At 36.9% G+C, this 20877-nt stretch overlaps 1 protein-coding gene across 3 annotated transcripts in view; it reads left to right on the top strand.

Moving 5' to 3' along the window:
- Positions 1–20877, top strand: part of PDE7B (phosphodiesterase 7B) — a 581511-nt gene that overhangs the window by 252581 nt on the left and 308053 nt on the right. For 2 of the 3 annotated variants that reach the window (XM_027056809.2, XM_053222208.1), the window contains exon 1: positions 9115–9550. The exons of the other annotated variant lie outside the window; for it this stretch is intronic. In XM_027056809.2, coding sequence (XP_026912610.1) covers positions 9530–9550 — 21 coding nt within the window. In that variant the 5' untranslated portion in view covers positions 9115–9529. Of the gene's footprint in view, positions 1–9114; positions 9551–20877 lie in introns of those variants that run through there. 3 annotated transcript variants of the gene reach the window in all.

The raw sequence follows: 20877 nt of genomic DNA, 5'->3' as shown, positions 1-20877 counted from the left end.
AGACATTTAGATCTTATAAAGTTTATTAAGGAATCCTGTGAAGTTAATTTTATAAAAACTCAAGAAATTAAAACCTTTTTAAAAGGCAAAAAAAATAATCTTTATAAACAAAATCTCTATTTCAAATGAACTAAGGGTAATTGCTATTTAAAGGAACCCTGCTACAACATTGCAAAGAAAGGAATTAACCATCAAATTTTTAATAAATTAGGACTTTTAAATTATAATTTCTTTAACATTTTTTTTTAATTGGAGAGAGAAAGGGAGTGTGAGCGGAAGAGGGGGAAAGAAGGAGAGGGAGAGAGAATCTCAAGCAGGCTCCATGCTCAGTGCAGAGCTTGACATGGGGCTTGAACCCACGGCCCTGGGATCATGACCTGAGCCGAATCCAAGAACTGGATGCTCAACCAACTGATACACCCAGGTACCCCAAATTATAGTTTCTGTATTGCAAAAAACAAGACCTTTAGCAATGTAAAAAATTTAATCAGTAAGAAAAACAAAATGTGAATTATAGGAAAATCTAAATTGATATAACAAAAAGAAACACACAAGCAGTCCAACACACAAAATCCTTTACCTCGTATGTTCTGAAGAAGCAACTTTCCCCGAATTCTTTGCCTTAAGACCTTTTTCTAGGGCTGCCATTAACAAAATGCCACAGATTGGGTGACTTAAACAACAGAAATGTACTTCTTCGTAGTTCTGGAGGTTGGAAGTCTGAGATCAAGATGTCATAGCATTTGTTAAATTCTGAGGTCTCTCTCCTTGGCTTGTAGATGGATGCTTTCTCCCTTTGTCTTCACATGTTCTTCCCTCTGTACCTATTTGTGTCCTAATCTCTTCTCATAAGGATATAGGTCATATTGGATGAGGGTTCACCCTAACAACCTCACTTTAACTTAATTATTTCTTCAAAGACCATATCTCCAAATAAGATCAGATTCCAGGACACCAGGAGGTTAGTGTTTCACTATATGAATTTTGGAGAGACACAATTCAGCCCATAACATGGCATGTCTCTAGGTAAGAAAACTTCAGTGTGAAAGTAAATTGCCACAGGTTTCATGACACAACCTTTTTTCCCCCCTTCTATAAAAACTTCCATGTGGATTAGGTTATCAGATAGCTGCCATGTTCAGAATAGGGGCTTTCTATGATTGTTACTGACATGATAACAGTTCCAGCTTGGACAGGAGAGAGTAGAGGAATGGAAAATGGATCCACAAAATGGGTGGGAAATGAGTGGAAGAATGAGGCTGGAAAGTGCTGCGAAAGGAGCTGCCTTCTAGAAGGTGTGCTCACAAGTAGCTAGATGAAGGCAAGGAGGAAGGCGAGGGAGCTGCAGAAAAAACAAAAGTTCCTGGTTCTTGCAGGCTGAGGGAGAGTCTAGTCACACATAGGAAAGGGGGTAAGCAAAGCTAAATTGTGATTTGCAAATTCGCTCTGATGGGGAATGGTTGATGATAAGGATTAAATGGTAGAGTTTAGGGTTTTTTTTGCTTCTTGCTTTCCAATTGTGTTTTCTATTTGATATTTTTGCTGTGATTCTGAGCCAAGTTAGCACTTTGGAAAACATGGTCTCCAAAGATAGTCTTGATTTGGGAAACTGTTTTGGTGAAAGCAAAGTAGTGGTCAAAGCAAAAGAGAAAATGATTTGAAATGCAAATTATTTTAAATGCATAGGAAGAAAATCCAGTAGTAGGACAAATATTTCTCTCGTCAAATTTTAAGTAATTCATTGGTAATGAATTTTGTTGCGGATGATATAAGTTTTCAGCTCATAGTAGGCACACGATAAATATTTGTAAACATTATTTCCTTTATGCTTGACAAAAACTTTCCTGTGAAGAAGCAACAAATCATTTTCAAAGGCATTAAGATGTGCTTTCACTGCATTACTATTCTATCACCAACAAGGAGGAGGGCTCAGATTGACAGACAAGGTTATAGTGAAACAGAAAGGAGAAGTGGCATAAAATATAGATCAATTGACAGGAATGTTGAGTTGATAGATGAGGAAGGATGGTGTGCATTGGAAGGGTTCGTGCAGGACTCTGGTGAGGAGATCACTAAGCTTGGGGGCTCTGTACCAGTTAGGAAGAGCTGAGAGAAAAGGCAATGACCTGCCCCAGACTCCACAGAGGTTGTTACACCCATCTTCATTGTTGAAAGAAAATTTCTAAATTTAAAACCCTGTCTATTTTACCCTTATTAAAAAATTTTTCTTTGGATTCTGTGACACCACATTCTTTTTTCCCCCTCTTATGTTGCCACTTTTGTCCACATTTTTTAAAGGCTTTTTTTTTGTTTGCGTAGCCCTTGAACGCTGGTGTTCCTTTTGTGTTTTTCTTTCCAGACCGTCTTCTCTGTTTTATAAATCTGATAGAAATCTACTAATGTGTAATAATGTATATTTAATATGTTTTGTATAGGTTGAAAATATCTTAATTTATAATGTCTTTGGTCATACAGAAGACTCTAACTTTGGTGTAAGATACTTTATCAATGTTCTTTGTTGCGGCCTTTGCTTTTTGAAGACCTTTTAAAGGTCTTCTCTACTTTGAAATCACATATTTCCAATCATATGCTTTCTGACGATTTTATGGTGTTGGCTTGTCATGTTTCAGTCTTTTATCTAACTACAGTTTATATTTGTAAATGGATTGGGGAATGAATTTAAGTTTCACTTACTTGGATGTTGCATTTTCCAAATGGCTAGCTAGCCTTGTCCTGACATAGCTGATGAAGTAGTCTGTTTCTTCTTGACTCATTCAAAACACCACCTTTATCATATAATAAACTTGGTATACATACTGATTCACTTTTAGACTTTGTTCTGTTCTATTGACTTATTTTTCTATTTATTTGTACCTCCATCAATACCATGATGTTTTAGCTTTATAGTGGTTTAGTAGTTGTAAAAGACATTGTCCTGTTTTCTGGTCAGCAGATTTAACATTATTAGTTATATTTTACAACTTGAAACACAATTTTCCTTAAATTCTATGACACCACATCCTCCTTTTCTCTTTTTATGTTGCCACTCCTTGTCCATATTTTTATAGATTTCTCTTCCTTTGCCTAGCCCTTAAATGTTGTGTTCCTTTTGGTTTCTCTTCAGCTCTTTTTCTGTTCTCATGCTGAGCACACTTTCTGAGTGATTCCGTCAGTGCCTATGGCTTATTTCAACAATATGATGGTGCTCAAAACTGTTCTCCTAACCTACGTTTTTTTGCCCAGTTTGAGAACAACATATCCATCTTCACTTTGATGTTAGGCCCCAAACTGAACTTATCATCTTCCCTGCCAGACCTAACTCAATAAGTGACACCCATTTGCCATGGGTGAAACTTCAGCATCATCCTTGATTGTCTTGTTCCGTATTGTCATCCCACAGTAAGTCTTTCAACTTTCACCTTCAATCCATCACCAAATCATATTGATGACATTGTTCCCAAACAACGAGAAATCGTCTCATATCTCTCCTTCTACATTACCACCACCCTCATCCAGGCTACTGTACTTTCTCCCCTGGTCCTCCTGTCTCCAGACTTCCCTCTTCTGGTGTCCATACAACTGCCAAAGTCATGTTTCAAAATACGAATTTGATCATGTCCTTTATTGTTTAAAAGTCTTCAATATATCCCCATTTCTTTTGGAACAAAGTCCTAATTTCTTAATATGACTAAAAAACCCATACTGTCTTCACTTCTTACCCCGCCAGCCAAACTGAACTTGCTCTGGTTCCTGGAATAAACCAGGCTCATCATCACCTGTCCATGTTTGTAAGTGTTATCATTTCAACATGTAATACTTTTGCATCCTCTGTACCCTCTCTTTTTATTGGAGCAGCTCCTAATCATTTCAGGTATTCCTCCTCTTTTACCCGAGTACCTCTTACTTATCCTTTACAACTCATCTCAGATGTCACTGTTTTCAGGGAGAAGGCTTTATTGAGTTAAAAATCTGGTGTTGATTTCTCTCCTGTATACTCCCAAATCACCCTGAACTTCCCTACCACATTATTCACTCCACTGTATTGTAAATCACATGTTTAATTGTCTGTACCCAGCACTGGACCATTCTGCTAATAGGGATACACTACTGCTATTTTAATTCCCTACTTGCAAACCTTTAATAATCCCTTATTCCCCAATGAGTAAAATTCAAATTATAGATTTCACTTTCTATAATTTTTCACTGATCTACCATGTTTTCTTCACAATATATCATTCTTTTCCCATATCCTATACTCCCATTATACTCGACCTACAGGTCAGTCTCTCAATAGAGCACTTCTACCTGGCTCAGGACAAATGCAATCTCAGACATTATGCAAAGTCTTCCCTTTGTGGGAAGTAATATCCTCTTTCTCTGAATTCCCATTGTTATCTTTTCTATCTTTAGAGCCCTTGTTGCATCTTTCCTCTTATTACTGTTATAACAACCTGTATCTTACCCTCGAAGCCAAATGTATGACTTTTAAAGGTAGGCATCACATCCTGCTGATCTCTGTCAACCCCAATGGTATGTTGAACATACACCACTGGGTTCTGCCAATAATTTATGCTCAATAAGTATTCCTTGAACAAATTTAATATATTTAAGGTCACTGAGAAATTTATCTTTGTAGAGATGCAGCACAAGAAGAATCGCATCTTCTATTCTGTTAACAGAGAAAATAGAGAGTTAAATTGTAAAGGAAAGAAAATGACTAAGAGTGGTCATTTCTATGAGTCATGAGCTATTTAAAAAGGGAATTTGGGAAGAAAATGAAGAAGCTGAAATAAGGTGGCTCCTTCTAGATTATTTTTATAACTAATAAATTGCAGAAAATGTGGTCACTTAAAATGTCATGTTTCAAAGAATACTCCAAAGTATATGTTAAATAATGGTGCCTGAGAAAACCAGCTAGTAGTTTAAACACAGTAGTCTTAGATGAATATTTGTGTGTGGTGGAAATGATTAGATAGATATAGACATAGATAAATCCTTAAAGTTTCTCAAGCTGCAAGTGGTGAAGTATTTATATCAGGGAGAGGAGAGTTGACAGTCACTTCTAGGAAACATTGACACTGTATATTGAATTTGTTAGGACTCTTCCTGTTATAAGTAACAGAAAGCCAACTGAAATGGCTGCAAGCAAAAAAGAGAATTCATGACTCATGTAACTGTATTAGTTCACTTGGGTTGCATAACAAAATATCCTAGTCTGGATACTTAAACAATAGAAATTTATTTTTTCAAAGTTCTGGAGACTGGAAGACCAAGATCAAAGTGCTAGCAGAGTTAGTGTCTGGTAAGAGTTCTCTTCCTGGCTTGCAGTCAGCTGCCTTTTGGCTCCATTCTCTCTTGGTGGAGACAGAGATCTTTGGTGTCTCATCCTTTTGTATAAGGGCACCAGATCTATTGGATTAGGGTCCTACCTTTATGACCTCATTTAACCTTAATTACCTCCCTATAGGCCCTATCTCCAATTACAGTCAAATTGGGGATTAGGGCTTCAACATACAAATTGGTGTGGTAGTGGGGTGGGGTAGAGGTGGGGGGAGTGGGTGGGAACAATTCAGTCCATAGCACTGACTGTTGGAAATTGACTTCTCAGAGACCACTATCTTGGTAGTGTGTATAGCTTCATGGCCACTCCTTTTTGGTCTCCTTCAATGGATCACCGATAATTTTCCAATATCTAAACATTGGATGATCCCAGAGTTCAGACCTTGAGTCTATTCTCATTCATCAAGTGATTCCATGCCCACCATGGCTTTCAATAGCATCTCATTTGCCCTTAGCTCCCCAGAATTATTTCCAAACTGCCCATATGACATTTCTATTTGGATGTCTCATGGATATTGTAAAGGTAACATGCTGTCTGGTATCACTTTAATTCATGACAATTAAACTCACATAAGCCCTTGGTCATCATATTCTACTTCTATGAGAACTCCTGCTTTTTACTCTTCTGGATGACTATTTCATACCTTTTCTCCTCAAACCTTCCCCAATTCTTCTATCCTCTCTCTTAGTCAATACTCCTAATTTCCTCTTTTACTGAGAAATTTGAAATCACAGAGAGCTTTTACAATCTTGCACCACCATTACAACCCACTAAGAAATATACCTCTACCATTTACTCTGCCTTCTCTTCTGGTTCTATGGATGAATCATCCATGCTGCCTTCGAAAGCCAATCACTTTATACTAATGTTCCATCACTGCTGTGACAGATTAACACAAACTTTATTAGTTCATAGATCTGCAGGTAGCTTGACTAGGTACTCAGCTTAGAGTCTCAAAAGACTGAACACAACATGTCAGCAGGGCTATGTTTCTTCCTTTGGGTTCTAGGGAAGAATCCATTTCAGGTTGTTCATTCAGGTTGTTGGCAGAATACAATTCCTCACAGCTGTGGAACTGAGGTAGCTGTTTCCTTGCTGCTGTCAGCTGGGGACAGCCCTTAGCAATGAGAGATCTTTCTCTGGTCCTTGCACATGGGTTCTACATCTGAGAGCCAGTAGTACTGTGTTGAATACTTCTGCTACTTAGAACTTCTCTAACTACTTCTTCTGCATCTCTCTTCTACTTCCAGCCAGAGAAATTCTCTGCTTTTATGGGCTCATATGATTAGATTGAGCACACCAGATAATTCAAGTTAATCTCCTTCCTTTAAGATCTATCAGCTCAATTGTATCTGCAGAGTCCCTTTTGTCATGTAATATAATATATTCACAGATTCCAGGGATTGGTCATCTTTGGAGGGCCATTCTGCCTATCACACACTCAATGTCTCCAACTTTATTCCCTTCTTTCTTCTGCATCAGTAATTATTCTCCTCAACTGGATCTTTCCTATCGGCATACAAAAATTCCAATATTTCTCCCATGTTAAAAATACCTTCTTGACTCCACTCTCCCTTCCAATTATTGCCCCATTTATCTCCTCTTCTTGGGGGAAAAACACCTTGGAAGAATTTCCTATAAGGTCTGTCCCCACTTTTTGTTTTTTATATTCTCTCCTGACCTTTCATTCTTTCTATTGTATTGGACCTGATCTTTTCAAGGGCACAAATGATTACACATTCTAAATTCAAGTGTCAATTTTCAGTCTTCATCTTACTTTCACTTTACAAAGCCAATCATTGAAAATTTCCTTTGTCTTCCAAGATCTCACCCTCTTGTTTTTTTTCTTATCTCTTAGAGGTTCCTTCTCAATCTCCTCCACTGGTTTTTTTTCCTCATATTCCTGACTATCTAATGTTGGATTTCCTGGAGCTTTTTTATTTGTACTTCTTTCGGTAATTTCATCCAATCTCATGGTTTTAAATACCTTGAATATACAACCACTTCCAAATTTATATCTATAGCCCAAACATAGATCTATCGTCCCCTGAACTCCAGCTTGTGTATTTAACCATCTACTCCATATCTCCTGCTCAATGTATCCTATATAATCTTTTACTTCATTATGGTCTGTCGTCTACTCTCAGAAAAATCGAAGTTTCATGAGGGCAAGGGTCTTTGTGTTTATTGTCTGTTTGTTTCCACTGCTTTGTCTCCAGCACTTAAAACAGTGCCTACAGAGAGTACATAATCAATAAATATTTGTTGCTGTTGAATGAAGGGTCAGAACCATTTTTTACTTCAGCTCAAAACCAGATTCTTCTTCTGGTTACCCCCATATCAATATGTGGCAACTCTATTCTAGTTTGCTCAAGCCAGGATCCTGGGAATTATTCTTGATTCCTCTCTTTCTTTCACACCCCACATCCTGAAACCCTGCTAATTCTATAAGCATACACACACACACACACACACACACACACACACACACACTTTTGCCCTTATTTTCCTTCATTTCAAAGCCTTATTACCAATGGATATTATATAGTTACTTATTTTTATTGCCTGTGTTCCCCTTTCCCCCAAATGTAAACTGCTTGAAGGCAGATACTATCTGTTTTGTTCATTGCTATATCTGCAGCATCAAAGATGAACCCTAACAACTACAGGCTTGTTTAACCCTAGCACATAGGCTCTTAGAGAGCTATAAATACCTCTTTTCTCAAAGTATCAGTATTAATATTTGAAAAAGGACTCTGGCCTTTCTTGAGTGATGTGCCTACCCCTCAAATATTTTCTGTGTTTAGAGCAACGGAAAAATCTAATTGGCCAGTCTGGGTCACATGCCCCTGTAATGGGATGGGAGGTGAGGGGTGGGGAGTTGGGGAAGGCTATGTAATCCATAGATAGAGAAAGGAAAGTTTCTAAAAGAAAAAAAAAAAGAGGTTCTGTTAGCAGAATGAGGCAGGGGGAGAACGGAGAGAATATGCGGGAGGCAGAAACAACACAAGGCCACCACTGAGAGTTTCCAGAGTAGCAAGACAAAAACAGGGATGAGCTGGGGCCCCTGGTAGAGGAACTATCCTTAAATAACTGTACCTTCACACACTTTGGGAGAGGACATGCTGAAACCCCAGGCATGCCTGTATGGCCTCAGTGTGCCCAGCTTCTTGAATGACTCCCTGTGGGGATTTGCAGGAAGGATCTCCCTGTCTCCCTGGCATGAATACTCCTGAGGCTTCTCCACACAAGCTGGAGGAAAGATAGAAAATCAGCGATCAGCAGCGTAAACATGATTTCTATTTTTCACCGCACATAACATCACTCACCAGCTCATTTGCAGAACTCTGCATCCATGACTATAAAGATTAACTAACAACTCATTTTTAGGTGAGTTTGAAAATGAATTAGTTTGAAAATAAGCAACAGCTGTGAAGCGGGCATATGTACATACACTCACATTTGGGGGAAAAAAAAAACCAAAACATAAATCTTGCTGCTATTATTTAGCCCAAGGCTTTTGGTCTGCTTTTTGGTTTTGTTTTTGTCTTTGGATACGCTCAACCCCAAGGTATTTTAAATTTTAAAAATTTATTCCTGAATATAGAAAATGTTCCTTGGGTCCTCCTGAGAGTGGGGTGCCCGGGCTAACCACAGGCACACACGCATTCCTCCCATAGTACCGTACGTTAAAATTAATAGCACATGCAGAGGAAAAACTAAACCCTTTGACGTCACTCTCGAAATGAGGAAACATAAACAGAAAAGGCTCCACTCCAGTAAGCTGCCAGAGCTGAAGCCGATTGGTCTCTGCTTTTCCTTGCCTGTGGCAACTGACGGCACCTCCCAGCCTCGCCGGCCGGCTGCCTGCCCCGCTCCCCCAGCCAGTCGGTGGGTCTGGGCACTGCAGCAACTCGGCTCTGTCCCAGCGCTCGCCTGGGAGAAAAGTGGTGTGCTCACCCAGAGAGGATCTCTCTTTCCACCTTCTTTCTCTCTCGATCTCTCTGTGTGCTGTTGTGTTTCTTTCTTTTCTTTCCTTTTTTTTTTAATTTTTTTTTTTTTTTACTTAATTATATTCCTAATCCTGGATGAAGTTGCTGGACTCTGCAGCACAAGTCTTCATGAACAAGCAGCACCGCTCAGAGATTTCACGGCATTCAAAGGTCACAGAACTGCCACTATGGTTAAATGTCTTGTTTAATGGTTGAGGTAGGTACGACCAATTTGAGCGGCAAGCTCATTTTTCTTGAGAGAACAGAATCACAGAGAGATGGCAGGAGTTTTATTTAAAATGAACCTGTACATATATTTATATATATATATACATATATATACTTTTTTTTTTTTTGGTCTGTAATCGTTACTACAGCAACCAGCTTTTGAATTTCCTTCCTTTTTCTAGGCGAACTGACTAAACATTATCACTTACCTTGAATTAACTGTTTCATTCCAACCAGCCCTAATGTGGGACTCCAGGATTTTCGCTGTGCTTGGAGCCCCCACTGAGGAGGGCTTCTCTCTCTCTCTTTTTTTCTTTTTTAATGAATGCAATATTTCTTCCTCAATGTAAATCTTAGAGTTGGATCATTTTTCCTTTTAGTGAAGACAGAATAGGAAAATATTGGTACAGAGCTTGGTGAGGGTTGCAGGACAGGGGGAAAATATCAGTTTTTTTTTTTTTTTCTTAAGTTTGTCATGTTGTTTGGTCGCAGACTTCAAAATGAAGAAATTAGTAGGAGAGAGGAATAAGCTGGTAATAAAGTTGAAGGCAGAAAACCCTATAGAAGGTATGTCAGAAAGATGAATTCTTGATGAAAACGCACTTTATCACCTTGTTGCATTTTTTTTTTTTTAATATTCTGGACTTGGAAGTCGGCAGGGGAAACGGAGGCACTGAGTTAGATGACCAGTGATTTAGATCTTATTATGTATAAAGGAAACGAAAAAGTTCTTTATTCACACTGCAAATTTGCTCATTATCTTTTCCTACAATAGTTGAAAGCAGAGTGAGATATTTAACTAGGGACTTAAGTGATTGAGCCTGGGATCTAATTAATCATCCATAGATTCTGTTCCTCATGTGCTCTAGCCAGAGTGCCTGTTTGAGTAATCTCTTTGCACCAGAAGGCAGGCGTATACAGTAAACACACTAAATGCTGCAGAAGCAGGGCAAATAACACAGAGCTAATGTTGTTTTCAATGACACGTTATTATTATGCGCTGAGGGGGACCCCTGATAAAGATCATTTCTGCCCAAAGAGTCAATTTTTGTAAAAACATTTCAAGTAGCATATGGTTCGCATGGATTTCCTTATTACCCTTCTCAAAGTTACGCAATAGCAAGTAAGACAGGATTATTTGAAACCATTACCCTGTTTCCAGTATTTCTTACTTGATTTTTTTTTTCAAGGTTTCCATTCCCAACCTCGAGAAACAGAAATTTTAAAAAACTGGGTCACGTTAGCAGTAATATTAGGCAAGGTATCAAATACATTGTGCATTTCAAAGGGTTAACCAAATTAACTGCATAAGACTATAAGTTAAGAACTGCAAAAATATTAGCTCTGAAATGCAGAGGATGTGCTGTGAATGGACAATTGCTTTTCTGCAGCGCCTAGTGGGAAAACAAGGACTTTGTGTGTTGCAAATGCCTAACTGCAGCTCCTCCATTTCCTCTGCTTTATCTTTTATTCCTGGCTGGTGAAACAAAGATGGGTGTCAGTAGTTGCGTCTTGATTGACATTTTCTCCAACAAAATGAAGTCACTTCTTGTCTCCCGTAGAAGCCCAAAGTTAACTAGTTCCAGCTCCAAAGACTGCCTCCTCTTCATGGGGATTTTTACCTGACACTAAACAGTCCAATGTCAGACTCTACTCACCCAGTTGAACAACGTGAGAGAAAATCGTGGTGACTACGTGTCAGCAAAGTGGCTGGGAGAAACCCTTTTTTGAATCAAGTTACTTTGGGGAAGGGTGGAAAAATCCAAGATGTGTTAGGAACAGACACCAGCTTAGGGAAAATAATTGTACATCTTTGAGTGCTTTCCACAGTGTCCAGCACAAAACTACTTATTGTCAGTTCTCAATAAATACCTAGTGAAAATGTTTGCTGAGCACTTACTACCCTTCATATATTATAAATTATTTAAATGATTTTAAGATATGGCATTTTTGACTGTTTTTGAAAAAATATTTTTAATGTTAGTCTGGCCTAAAATATAATCTAGAAATCAACACATCCATGGTACAGATGAGGACATTCCAAATGTTGGCTTGTGTTGTTTTCAGCCAAAAGACCTCCTACTCCAAACGGATTCAAAAGTAAAATCACCAAATTTCCTCAGAGTGGGAATGTACCACCTTGAATATGCCTCTGCCTCATAATTAATCTTCCAAAGTCTAATTTGTTCCTAGCTAGGTTCAGATCACAGGGGAAGCTACTCATCAACTCACACAACATAGTATTAGAAGGAATTTTTTAAGCAGTAAACCAATCTCAAGCAAGATGAAAAGGGCATCATTATCAAAATTAAGAATTAGGATTGACTTCAGAACTTCTAAAGGTAAAAGCTAACAGGTATTCTAAGTGGTTCAACTCATACTGACTTTCGGGGGGTCAGCTAATGGGGAAAGTAGGTAACTTACTGAGGGCCCTCAATGTACAGAATGTCTTATCCCCCAAATCCACCACCCTATGGATTCAGCACATGTATCCCAAAGTAGCCTATAGACAAGCCTATAGAACTCCTCTAGGAGGTACATCTGGCTGAGGAAGAAGGGATTGCATTTGGACATGCAGTGAGACCCTCTCCCTCAGTGCCTCCTCGTGGTGGCATTCCCATTTCTCCTAATGATATGCCTTGGGGAACACTTCCATCCTTCACATGGAAGCAGTTTTGCGATCAGTACTGTTGGCTTCTACAAGTATCCTAGGTGACTTTGTCAGCATGCTAACTTTGATGCTTGAGATGATGCACACTTGGTATATTAGCAATTTTTAAAGTGCTTGATATGGAAATTTGGGAGAGGGAAGGGAAAAAGGGATGTAGAAACCCCAACTGACAATATCTGCTGTAGTCCTGCATTATTAGAGATTTGAACACAGAGAGTGAAGTGTGTCAAAGTTCTAGCATATAACCAAGGAATTTATACTTTCCCAAGAATCATTTAAGTATCTAGATGATTTATTTGTACTTAGAAAGTGACTTCACGGAGAACCCTAAAAAGAAGAGCAGACAGAGACAAGTGACCAGGGTGGGCGCCCTCATTCAGGCTCTAACTAGCTGGGTAACTCTGAGCCATTGCTTCATTATCTGTAAAGGAAACGGATTATATTATATTTCTAACAGTAGTTTTTAGATGAAACGTTTATAGTATTCTTAATCTCAATTTGGAGTTTTTTATATAATTCCATTCATATATAAATGTGAAAATGTCAAACCTTTATTCAAAAGACATCAAAGTGTGCTCTCAACATGTGAAGTAAGTAAAAAATAGATAAGTGATGAGTCCCACTTTTGGGAAATTTATACTCTGGTTGCACATATAAACAAATAGCACAGTCTGTGCAAAGAAATAAGTGGGAGAACAAAGGAGAGTTTGCGAGGGAGGTGATGATGAAAAAAAATGAAACAGAAGAGGTGACTTTATGCAAATTGGAATTTAAGAAAAAACTAAATTTTCTGCCTATGTATTTATTTCTATTATTGTGATCTTTAATATGATCAATTGAAGGCATTGTCATTCTTCTGAAATAATATATGTAATGGTGTTCTTAAAAAATATAATGTTGGGGAGCCTAGGTGGCTCCATCAGTTAAGCACCCAACTCTTAACTTCAGCTCAGGTCATGATCTCCTGGTTCCATTCTTGAGTTTGAGTCCCACATTGGCTCTGCTGACAGTGTGGAGCCTACTTGGGATTCTCTCCCCCCACCTCTTCCCCACTGATGCACTCTTTCTCTCTGCCCCTCCCCCACTCATATGCTCACATGTGCATGCACACGGGCGCACTCTCCCTCTCTCAAAATAAATAAATCAACCTTAATATTTATTTATTTTTTATCCCATTTGTTGAATTATGTTACTGTACAAGCCTGAGATGGTGAATTATATCAGTGAAATAAATCAATGGAAATGATAGTGTCTTCTCTATCATTGCTTGAATTTGGAGTCCCTAGGAGTTATAGAAAGCAGGAGCCCTTTGAGAACTTTAACAGAAGTCCCAGATGCCAGCAGTCACTTAGCACAAGGAAGGAATGGTCACAAGCTGCTATGGGCTTGTGTTCTGGGAAGTGCCCTCAGTGCTAGGAAACTTCACATAGTGGCTCAGAACTTCCAGAGATGACCCATGTGACTCAGGGCAAATTTCTTACATTTTAAAGTCCTCTGTTTGCTCATCTTTAAGTGAGGCTATTGGAATATTTCAAGGATGGCTTCTTCCTTCCCAAATCTGTGATTTACCTTGACAAGATTAATATTGACTTAATAGCATTAGTTTGTTTTTTATTCTTCCACCTCTTCCATCCTTTCCACCACTTCCCTTTATTCGTGGCTTTCTCTCAGTTATCCAAATTCACATAATTTCACCTCCAAAATACTCTCATTGCCAAAGACAAACAAAAGCAAAACAAGACCTTGGGTTTTGGAGAATTTCTCCTCAGGAAGACTATTGCTTCCCAGGAAAGGTCACGTATCCCTGCTCCATTTCTCTTGTGTGAGGCTGATGTGCTACTCCATGGCCTTGGCACTCCTTCAGACAGTAAAGGGACAGCTACTGTTTGTAGCTGCAGATTTACATGTTAGATGACAAGTGTCTTTTTCCAAAGTGCCCGTCACTATCCTAGATTTTCTGTATTATTTCATTTAGTATCTACTTACCTCCGATTCCGCTTTCTTTAGAGTAACTGACAACCTGTTGATAATTAAATTGGAGGAATTCTCAGAAGGAACTTTTTTTTTGGTGAACTGGTTGTCCATTGAGTACCTGCTCTGAGGCCTTGCCCTGATGAGAAGGAGTCGCTGCCTCACCTGAGTGGTAGGATTTGGTGCAATTCAGTTACCCGAATCCAGACACTGGTGAGATCTTGCGTGGGTCAGAACATTTCTGCTGGCATCGCCTCTGGATGACAGTTTAGTTAACAGCTCAAGCATGTGGAGCAGGGAGCAGGGTTTGTAGTTTCAGGTAAACCTAAAACTAACTTGACACTAAATACACAGGAAACTGTTAAACAATATATAATTTTTAATATACTAATGTATAACTCTCCCAATATTTTGAAAATCCAAATCCTTTCATGGCTGCTTTATACATTTATTTGCATGTAGTATAGAAATAAGAAAATAATAGCCTTAGCCAATATGCCAGCAAAGATAGTTTATGTCATACATTTAACCTTCCTCCCTGTCTCCCTTCCTCCCTTTCTTACATTTGTAAAGAGAATGTGGAAAAAATTAAGATTGGTAATGAGATGTTGATGGAGTTTCCTTTTGTAAAATGTGGAGATTTGTTTTAGTTTTTCCTTTCTAGTGGTTGGTAAATACACATAAGATTTTTGATTAAAACTCCTGCTCAGATTATTTTCTTATTAATACCTTTTGTGTTTTACATTGTCATAATGAACATATCTATAAGAAATACATAAAATATCCTTTCCACATGATGAAAATTAGCATTACTTGCCCACCGCTTCAGACACACAAAAGAAAGATTCTGTTCAAAAAAGGAGTTAATACATGACTTAAATACACTGAAGGATATTTAAGAGTTTTGAGTTCTAAGAATATTCCTTTCTTCTCCTGGGATAGGAGGTCAGGTCCTGGGCCAGTCTGGATGAGGGCCGTTTCCAGGTACAGACATAGGAGGTTAACGTATACCTGATTCGGTCAAAATCTGGTATCTAAAGATATCAAATGGCCAATGATTTACATATTCTTTGACCCTAGTAAATTTTAGTCTAAGAATATATCAAATTATATTTATTTTTATACTGTTTGTAATATTAAAAAAACCCAGAAACTTCCTGAACCCAATTACAGGTGAGTTGTTGAATATGTTACTTCAAACCTATGCAACAGAAAGCCATACAGTTATTTAGAAGACTGTGCTAGATCTACATACACAAATCTGGAATGGTTTTTGTATGTAGTAAGTGAAGAAAAAAGTTACATTAACACTTCCACAGCTATATATACATATTCATACACACTGATAGAAAATTTCTGAAAATTCAAATAAAAATCATAACAATGGATGTCCCTGGGAGAATTTGGAGATGGAATGGGAACAAGACTTACTTTTCAGGTATATACTTTAGAATTGTTCCAACTTTTCTCCCCATAAACCTATTATGTCTACCATGGGGGAAATTACAGAGATTTATGTATTATTCTGTGATACTTAAAGCTGAGAACAAATAGAAAGTAAAATAAGAGTTCTATTTTGTTTTTAAATTGCTTCATTAGCTTCTTCCTTCAATCCTATTGAATTTTCCCAAGTGCCTTTGATATGGTGAGGGAGCACAGTATGACCAGGAAGTAACAGTCCTAAAGTGAGGAGATAGATAAACCTTCACTGCTGTTTGAGTAACTTTGGGCCAGTGGTCACTCTGAGGACCAGTTTCATCATGGACAAAACAACGGGCTTAGTGAAGGCCAAATTACCCTCCAGCTTTCACATATGCCTGAGAAAAATTTATGGCCTGTTGTGTGCCCAACTATTTGAGACTTTTCACCATAAACGGAATGTACATATTTTACAGTACATATTTTATTGGTTTGAACATTTTACCTAAATTTTCTGTTTTAGAATTGGTCACTTTGGTTTAATTTTTTGAATTAATTAAATATGCAAAATTTATATTCATCCAAATAGTGTTTAGGGAAACTGCTCATCATTGATAGACTCTTTAAATTAAAATATATGATATCATATATTCAAAAAACAGTAGAAAACACTATTTGTATTAAGACATGTAGTTTATAATACAGGCAACTAATGCTTCGGTTTGAATATGATTTATACATGTTTTGGTTTTACAGGAGAAAAAAAAAGACTTTCATTTCCCTTTCTCATTATGCCACTTGCCAGCTGTGTCCAGTCAGATGAAAGAGCTCAGTCATTCACAAAAGTGTAGAAGCAGCCTCATAAAAGGAGATGCTGCAGTAATACAAGGGTCTAAAGAATGCCTTGATTTAGAAAAGCTCATTAAATTTAAGAAAAAAGTTGTTTTTCATGTCATAGAAACAGAGTATATTTCTATGTCTTTAAGACTAGTGTTCTTGCTTTTTCAACTAAATGAAGACAATTTCAATTTTGTTTTTAATTCGATGGAGAAAGGTATTAGTCGTTTTAGTTATTCAATACTTTTTATTTTATATTTTTCTAGACCTTTCTTACTATGTTTGGAGTAAGGAGTAATCTTTAAGTAAAAATAAAATGAAAGAGATAAACATACCACAGATAAGAATTTGTGTCATAGCAGTTTTTGAATGACCAGAACCAACATTCTAAACTTTTCTCCATAAGGGCACCTTTTGGGATGAGCACTAGGTGTTGTATGGAAACCAATTTGACAATAAACTTCATATATTGAAAAAAAAAAACTTTTCTCCATAAATCTCTTTTAATGGTTAAAAATGTATTGACCACTTAATTCAATGGCTTAGAAATAAAGTAATTGAGAAATATTGTCCTCTTTTTTATTAGTATGTTGTCTCCAAGTGCCTATGCATGCTTATGAGAGAGAGAGATTGAAGGCAAGGACTTTCTCGAACTTAAAGACAAATGTATATAAAAGCTTTTTATGCAGTTATTCAGTTCAAAAAGACTGAGTTGAAGAACACTCCCTATTTAAGATGCCTGTAAATCTTTTAAAAAGAAATAAATGCATTTATTAAATTAAGTGGTAATAATTATAATTGTTTAAAATTCAGTTTGTGTATTTTATGTGGTAGAAGAGAAGAGAAAGGAAGAAAAAAAAGAAACTCAAACTGTCAGGGGTACTAAACTTGTAACCTAAAGCCTGAGTTCAATTCCAGATGCTGGTCTTACTGAGAGTAATACTTTCAGCAAGTTATTGATCATTTTTGACTTTTTGAGTCTCTGAACTATAAAGTGAGGTACCTGTAGTTTCTAAAATTTCTCAGATTTACTTACTGTGCAGATGGATGGCTTTCCTATGTAATTAGTGGCTCAGTTCATAGCACAAATGTCAAGTCCTCCATTCTTGAAACACTCCTGTGAGGAAAGGATTAATTATGCCCATTTTAATGAAAAGGAAATAGAGGTTAGGAGAAGTTACAGCTAAAAGAGTTGGTATGCAGCCCCAGCTTTTTAATGACAATTTTTTAATATATATTTTAAATGCTTTATGTTTCAAACCCATTTGTAATCATTATAAGCATGAACTGGAAAAATATTTATGCAAAACATAAAAATCTCTGTTTCAAATGTTAAAGCAATCTACTCGATATATTATTTACAGGAGGTTGCAGTACATAAAGGAACAGCACTATTTCATTTTAAATGCATTCACAAAGGATGAATCTGACACATTAAACTTCAGAAGTTTGGCTGTGAGAGGCAGTATAGTGTAATGGGGAACAGTGCAGAATCTAGCACCATTCACTTATTAGCAATAAGATCCTGAGCAAGTTATTTAATATCTTTGGGCCTCATTCTCCTTACTTATAAAAGAAAGAGTTTATAGTTGTAGCCTCATGAGATAGTTGAGAAGATCAAATGAGTTTTACTTGTAAATGCTTTGAACGGCGTGTGAAAGAGAGTAAGCATCGTGCGTCTATCAGTTGGTACTATTTTCTTACAAACTTTAAAAGTTATTTCATGAAATTGTAACAATTTTGTGTATAGTGCTGTTGGGTGCTTTAACATTTAAGAGAAATACAGTTTTTTATTTTTTTTAACTTTCTGTATTAAGTAATAGTGCACAGACAGAAAAATACACATCATATAAATGTACATAATGATTCACTTTTTAGAGGTGAAGCTCTGTGGAACCATTACCCAAGCCGAGATATAGAACATTATTACCTTATTGCCACATCAGAAATCTCATCACCCCTCCTCCATTCTTTCATTCACCGTCACACTGTGAGACCCATTCAGTTGTTGCATGTAGCTGTATTTTATTTTCATTATTCCATAGTGTTTAATTATCTGAATATGCCCATTCTACTGTGGAAAAACATTTGAATTGTGTCTAATTTTTAGTATTATAAAGAAAAATACAGGCCTGGGTATTCTTGGACCTGTCTTTGGGGCACAGGTACATGTATTTCTGCTGAACGTATACTTAGGAGTAAGTTGCTGGCCAACAGAGAATGTTAATGTTCAACCTTAACAGAAAATTCAAAATTGCTCCAAGTGGCTAAAATAATTTACATTCCCACCAACCATGCATGATAGATCACTTCCTCACTAACCTTACTTATTAGCATTTAGTAGGTGTGTAATGATAGCATATCATAGTTTTAATTTGTATTTTCCTGATTGTTAATTAATATGAGCACTTTTTCACATGTATATTGGCCATGTAAACATCCTCTTTGTCAAATTTTTAAACAAGTTATTTATATATTAATTTATGGGGATTCTTCATATATTTTGATACCTTTAATTGCTATATGTTATGCAAATATTTTCTTTCAGGGACACTTGGGTGGCTTGGTTGGTTGGGTGTCAGCCTCCTGATTTCGGCTCAGGTCATGATCTCATGGTTCCTGGAATGGAGCCCCTCCTCTAGCTGTTAGCGCTGAACCTGTTTGGCATTCTCTCTCTCCCTCTCTCTGCCCCTCCCACACTTGCATACATGAGTGCATTCTCTCTCTCTTTCTCTCTCCCTTTCCAATTAAATAAATAAACCTAAAGAAAACAACAGATACTTTCTCCCATTGGTAAAATTTCCTGTTTTCTTCTTCAAGATTATTTTGGTCATTCTAGGCTCCCTGCGATTCCATATAAATTGTAGAGTTAACTTAAAATTCCTCCCTAAAAACCAAATCACTGTTAGGATATTGATCAGTTGGGGAAGACTGACATTTTTCCTGACTCTTCCAATTTATAACAGAGTTTATCCCTCCATTTATTTAGGTCTCTATTAAATTCTTTCAACAATATCTTCTAGCTTGTTTTGTGGCCATTTTACACATTCCTTGCTAGATGTAGTACTAAGTACTTAGTATTTTGATATTATTCTAAATGTTATCTCTTCAATTTCAATTTTAAATTTTTGTTACTAATACATAGAAAAATAATTTTTTCTGTATCAATTTATCAACAACCTTGCTAAACTCATTTATGAATTCTAATACTTTATTCTATAGATTCCTTTCATTTTCTATGTAGGCAATCTTACTATCCCAAAATATTCAGTTATATATCTTCTTTTTCAATACTGAACTTTGTCTTACTGTACTAGTTAGGAGTTTCAGTAAATTGTTGAAGATGATAACCATGAGTAAATGTATTGTTTCCAGTCTAAGAAGGAGAGTTTTCAATATTTTTTTACATTCGGTATGATACTCTATGTCTGGAAGTTTCTTTCTATCCTAATTTGCTAGTTGTTACAAATATTTGACTTACCAAATGTGTTTCTGATATCTATCATGTAACTTTTCTCTATTATTCTATTGTGGTAGTGATTGATTTTACAATGTCAAATCGAACTTGAAGCCCTAGAACAATTGCAATTTGGTTATTGTATGCTGTACTCTTTTATAAAATCCCTTGTTACCTTGTTTCTGGATTGCTAATGATTTTCAGGATTTTGAAACTATGTTGATGAAAAAGAGTAGCCTAAAATCATTGTTTTGGCAACAATCTTATCAAGTCTCCACGGACCTCATAGAATTAGAAAAATTATTCTTTTGAAAGTGTTTCGGGAGAATTTATGTAAATTCATGTTATATTTTCCTTAAATATTTGTTAAAAATTATAAATAATTCCATCTGGTCCTGGAACATTTTGTGGGCAAGTTTATAGTTATAGTTTTAATTCCACTAATTTTTGTGGGCTATCCAGATTTTCTACTTCTATTTTCAGTTTTAGTAAGCTGTGTAGTTCTAGGTCTTATCTATATTATCTACATTCAGTGACTGTCATGAAGTTGTTTGTAATACCCTGCTTTAATATTAGTACTGCTTTTTATTCTTGCTACTAGTTTATTGTGCCATTTCTGGTTTTCTTTTCCCTATGGTTTTGTCAAGATCAGTTTCATTAGCTAGTTCAAGTAAATAAATTTTGCTTTTTTATTATTTATTTATTTATTTATTAAACATTTATTTATTATTGAGAGACAGAGAGAGGCAGAGCATGAGCATGGGAGGGGCAGAGAGAGGAGGAGGCACAGAATCCAAAGCAGGCTCCGGGGTCTGAGCTGTCACCACAGAACCCGATGCAGGTCTCGAACTCACAAACTGCGAGATCATGACCTGAGCTGAAGTCAGATGCTTAATCGACTGAGCCACCCAGGTGCCCCAATAAATTCTGCTTTTTTAAATCTTTATGTATATTTGATTTC

Source organism: Acinonyx jubatus, chromosome B2 (genome assembly GCF_027475565.1).
Source record: "Acinonyx jubatus isolate Ajub_Pintada_27869175 chromosome B2, VMU_Ajub_asm_v1.0, whole genome shotgun sequence".
NCBI lineage: Eukaryota > Metazoa > Chordata > Mammalia > Carnivora > Felidae > Acinonyx > Acinonyx jubatus.
Note: the sequence above shows the minus strand (reverse complement) of the source record. Positions and strands in the feature narration are given on the sequence as shown.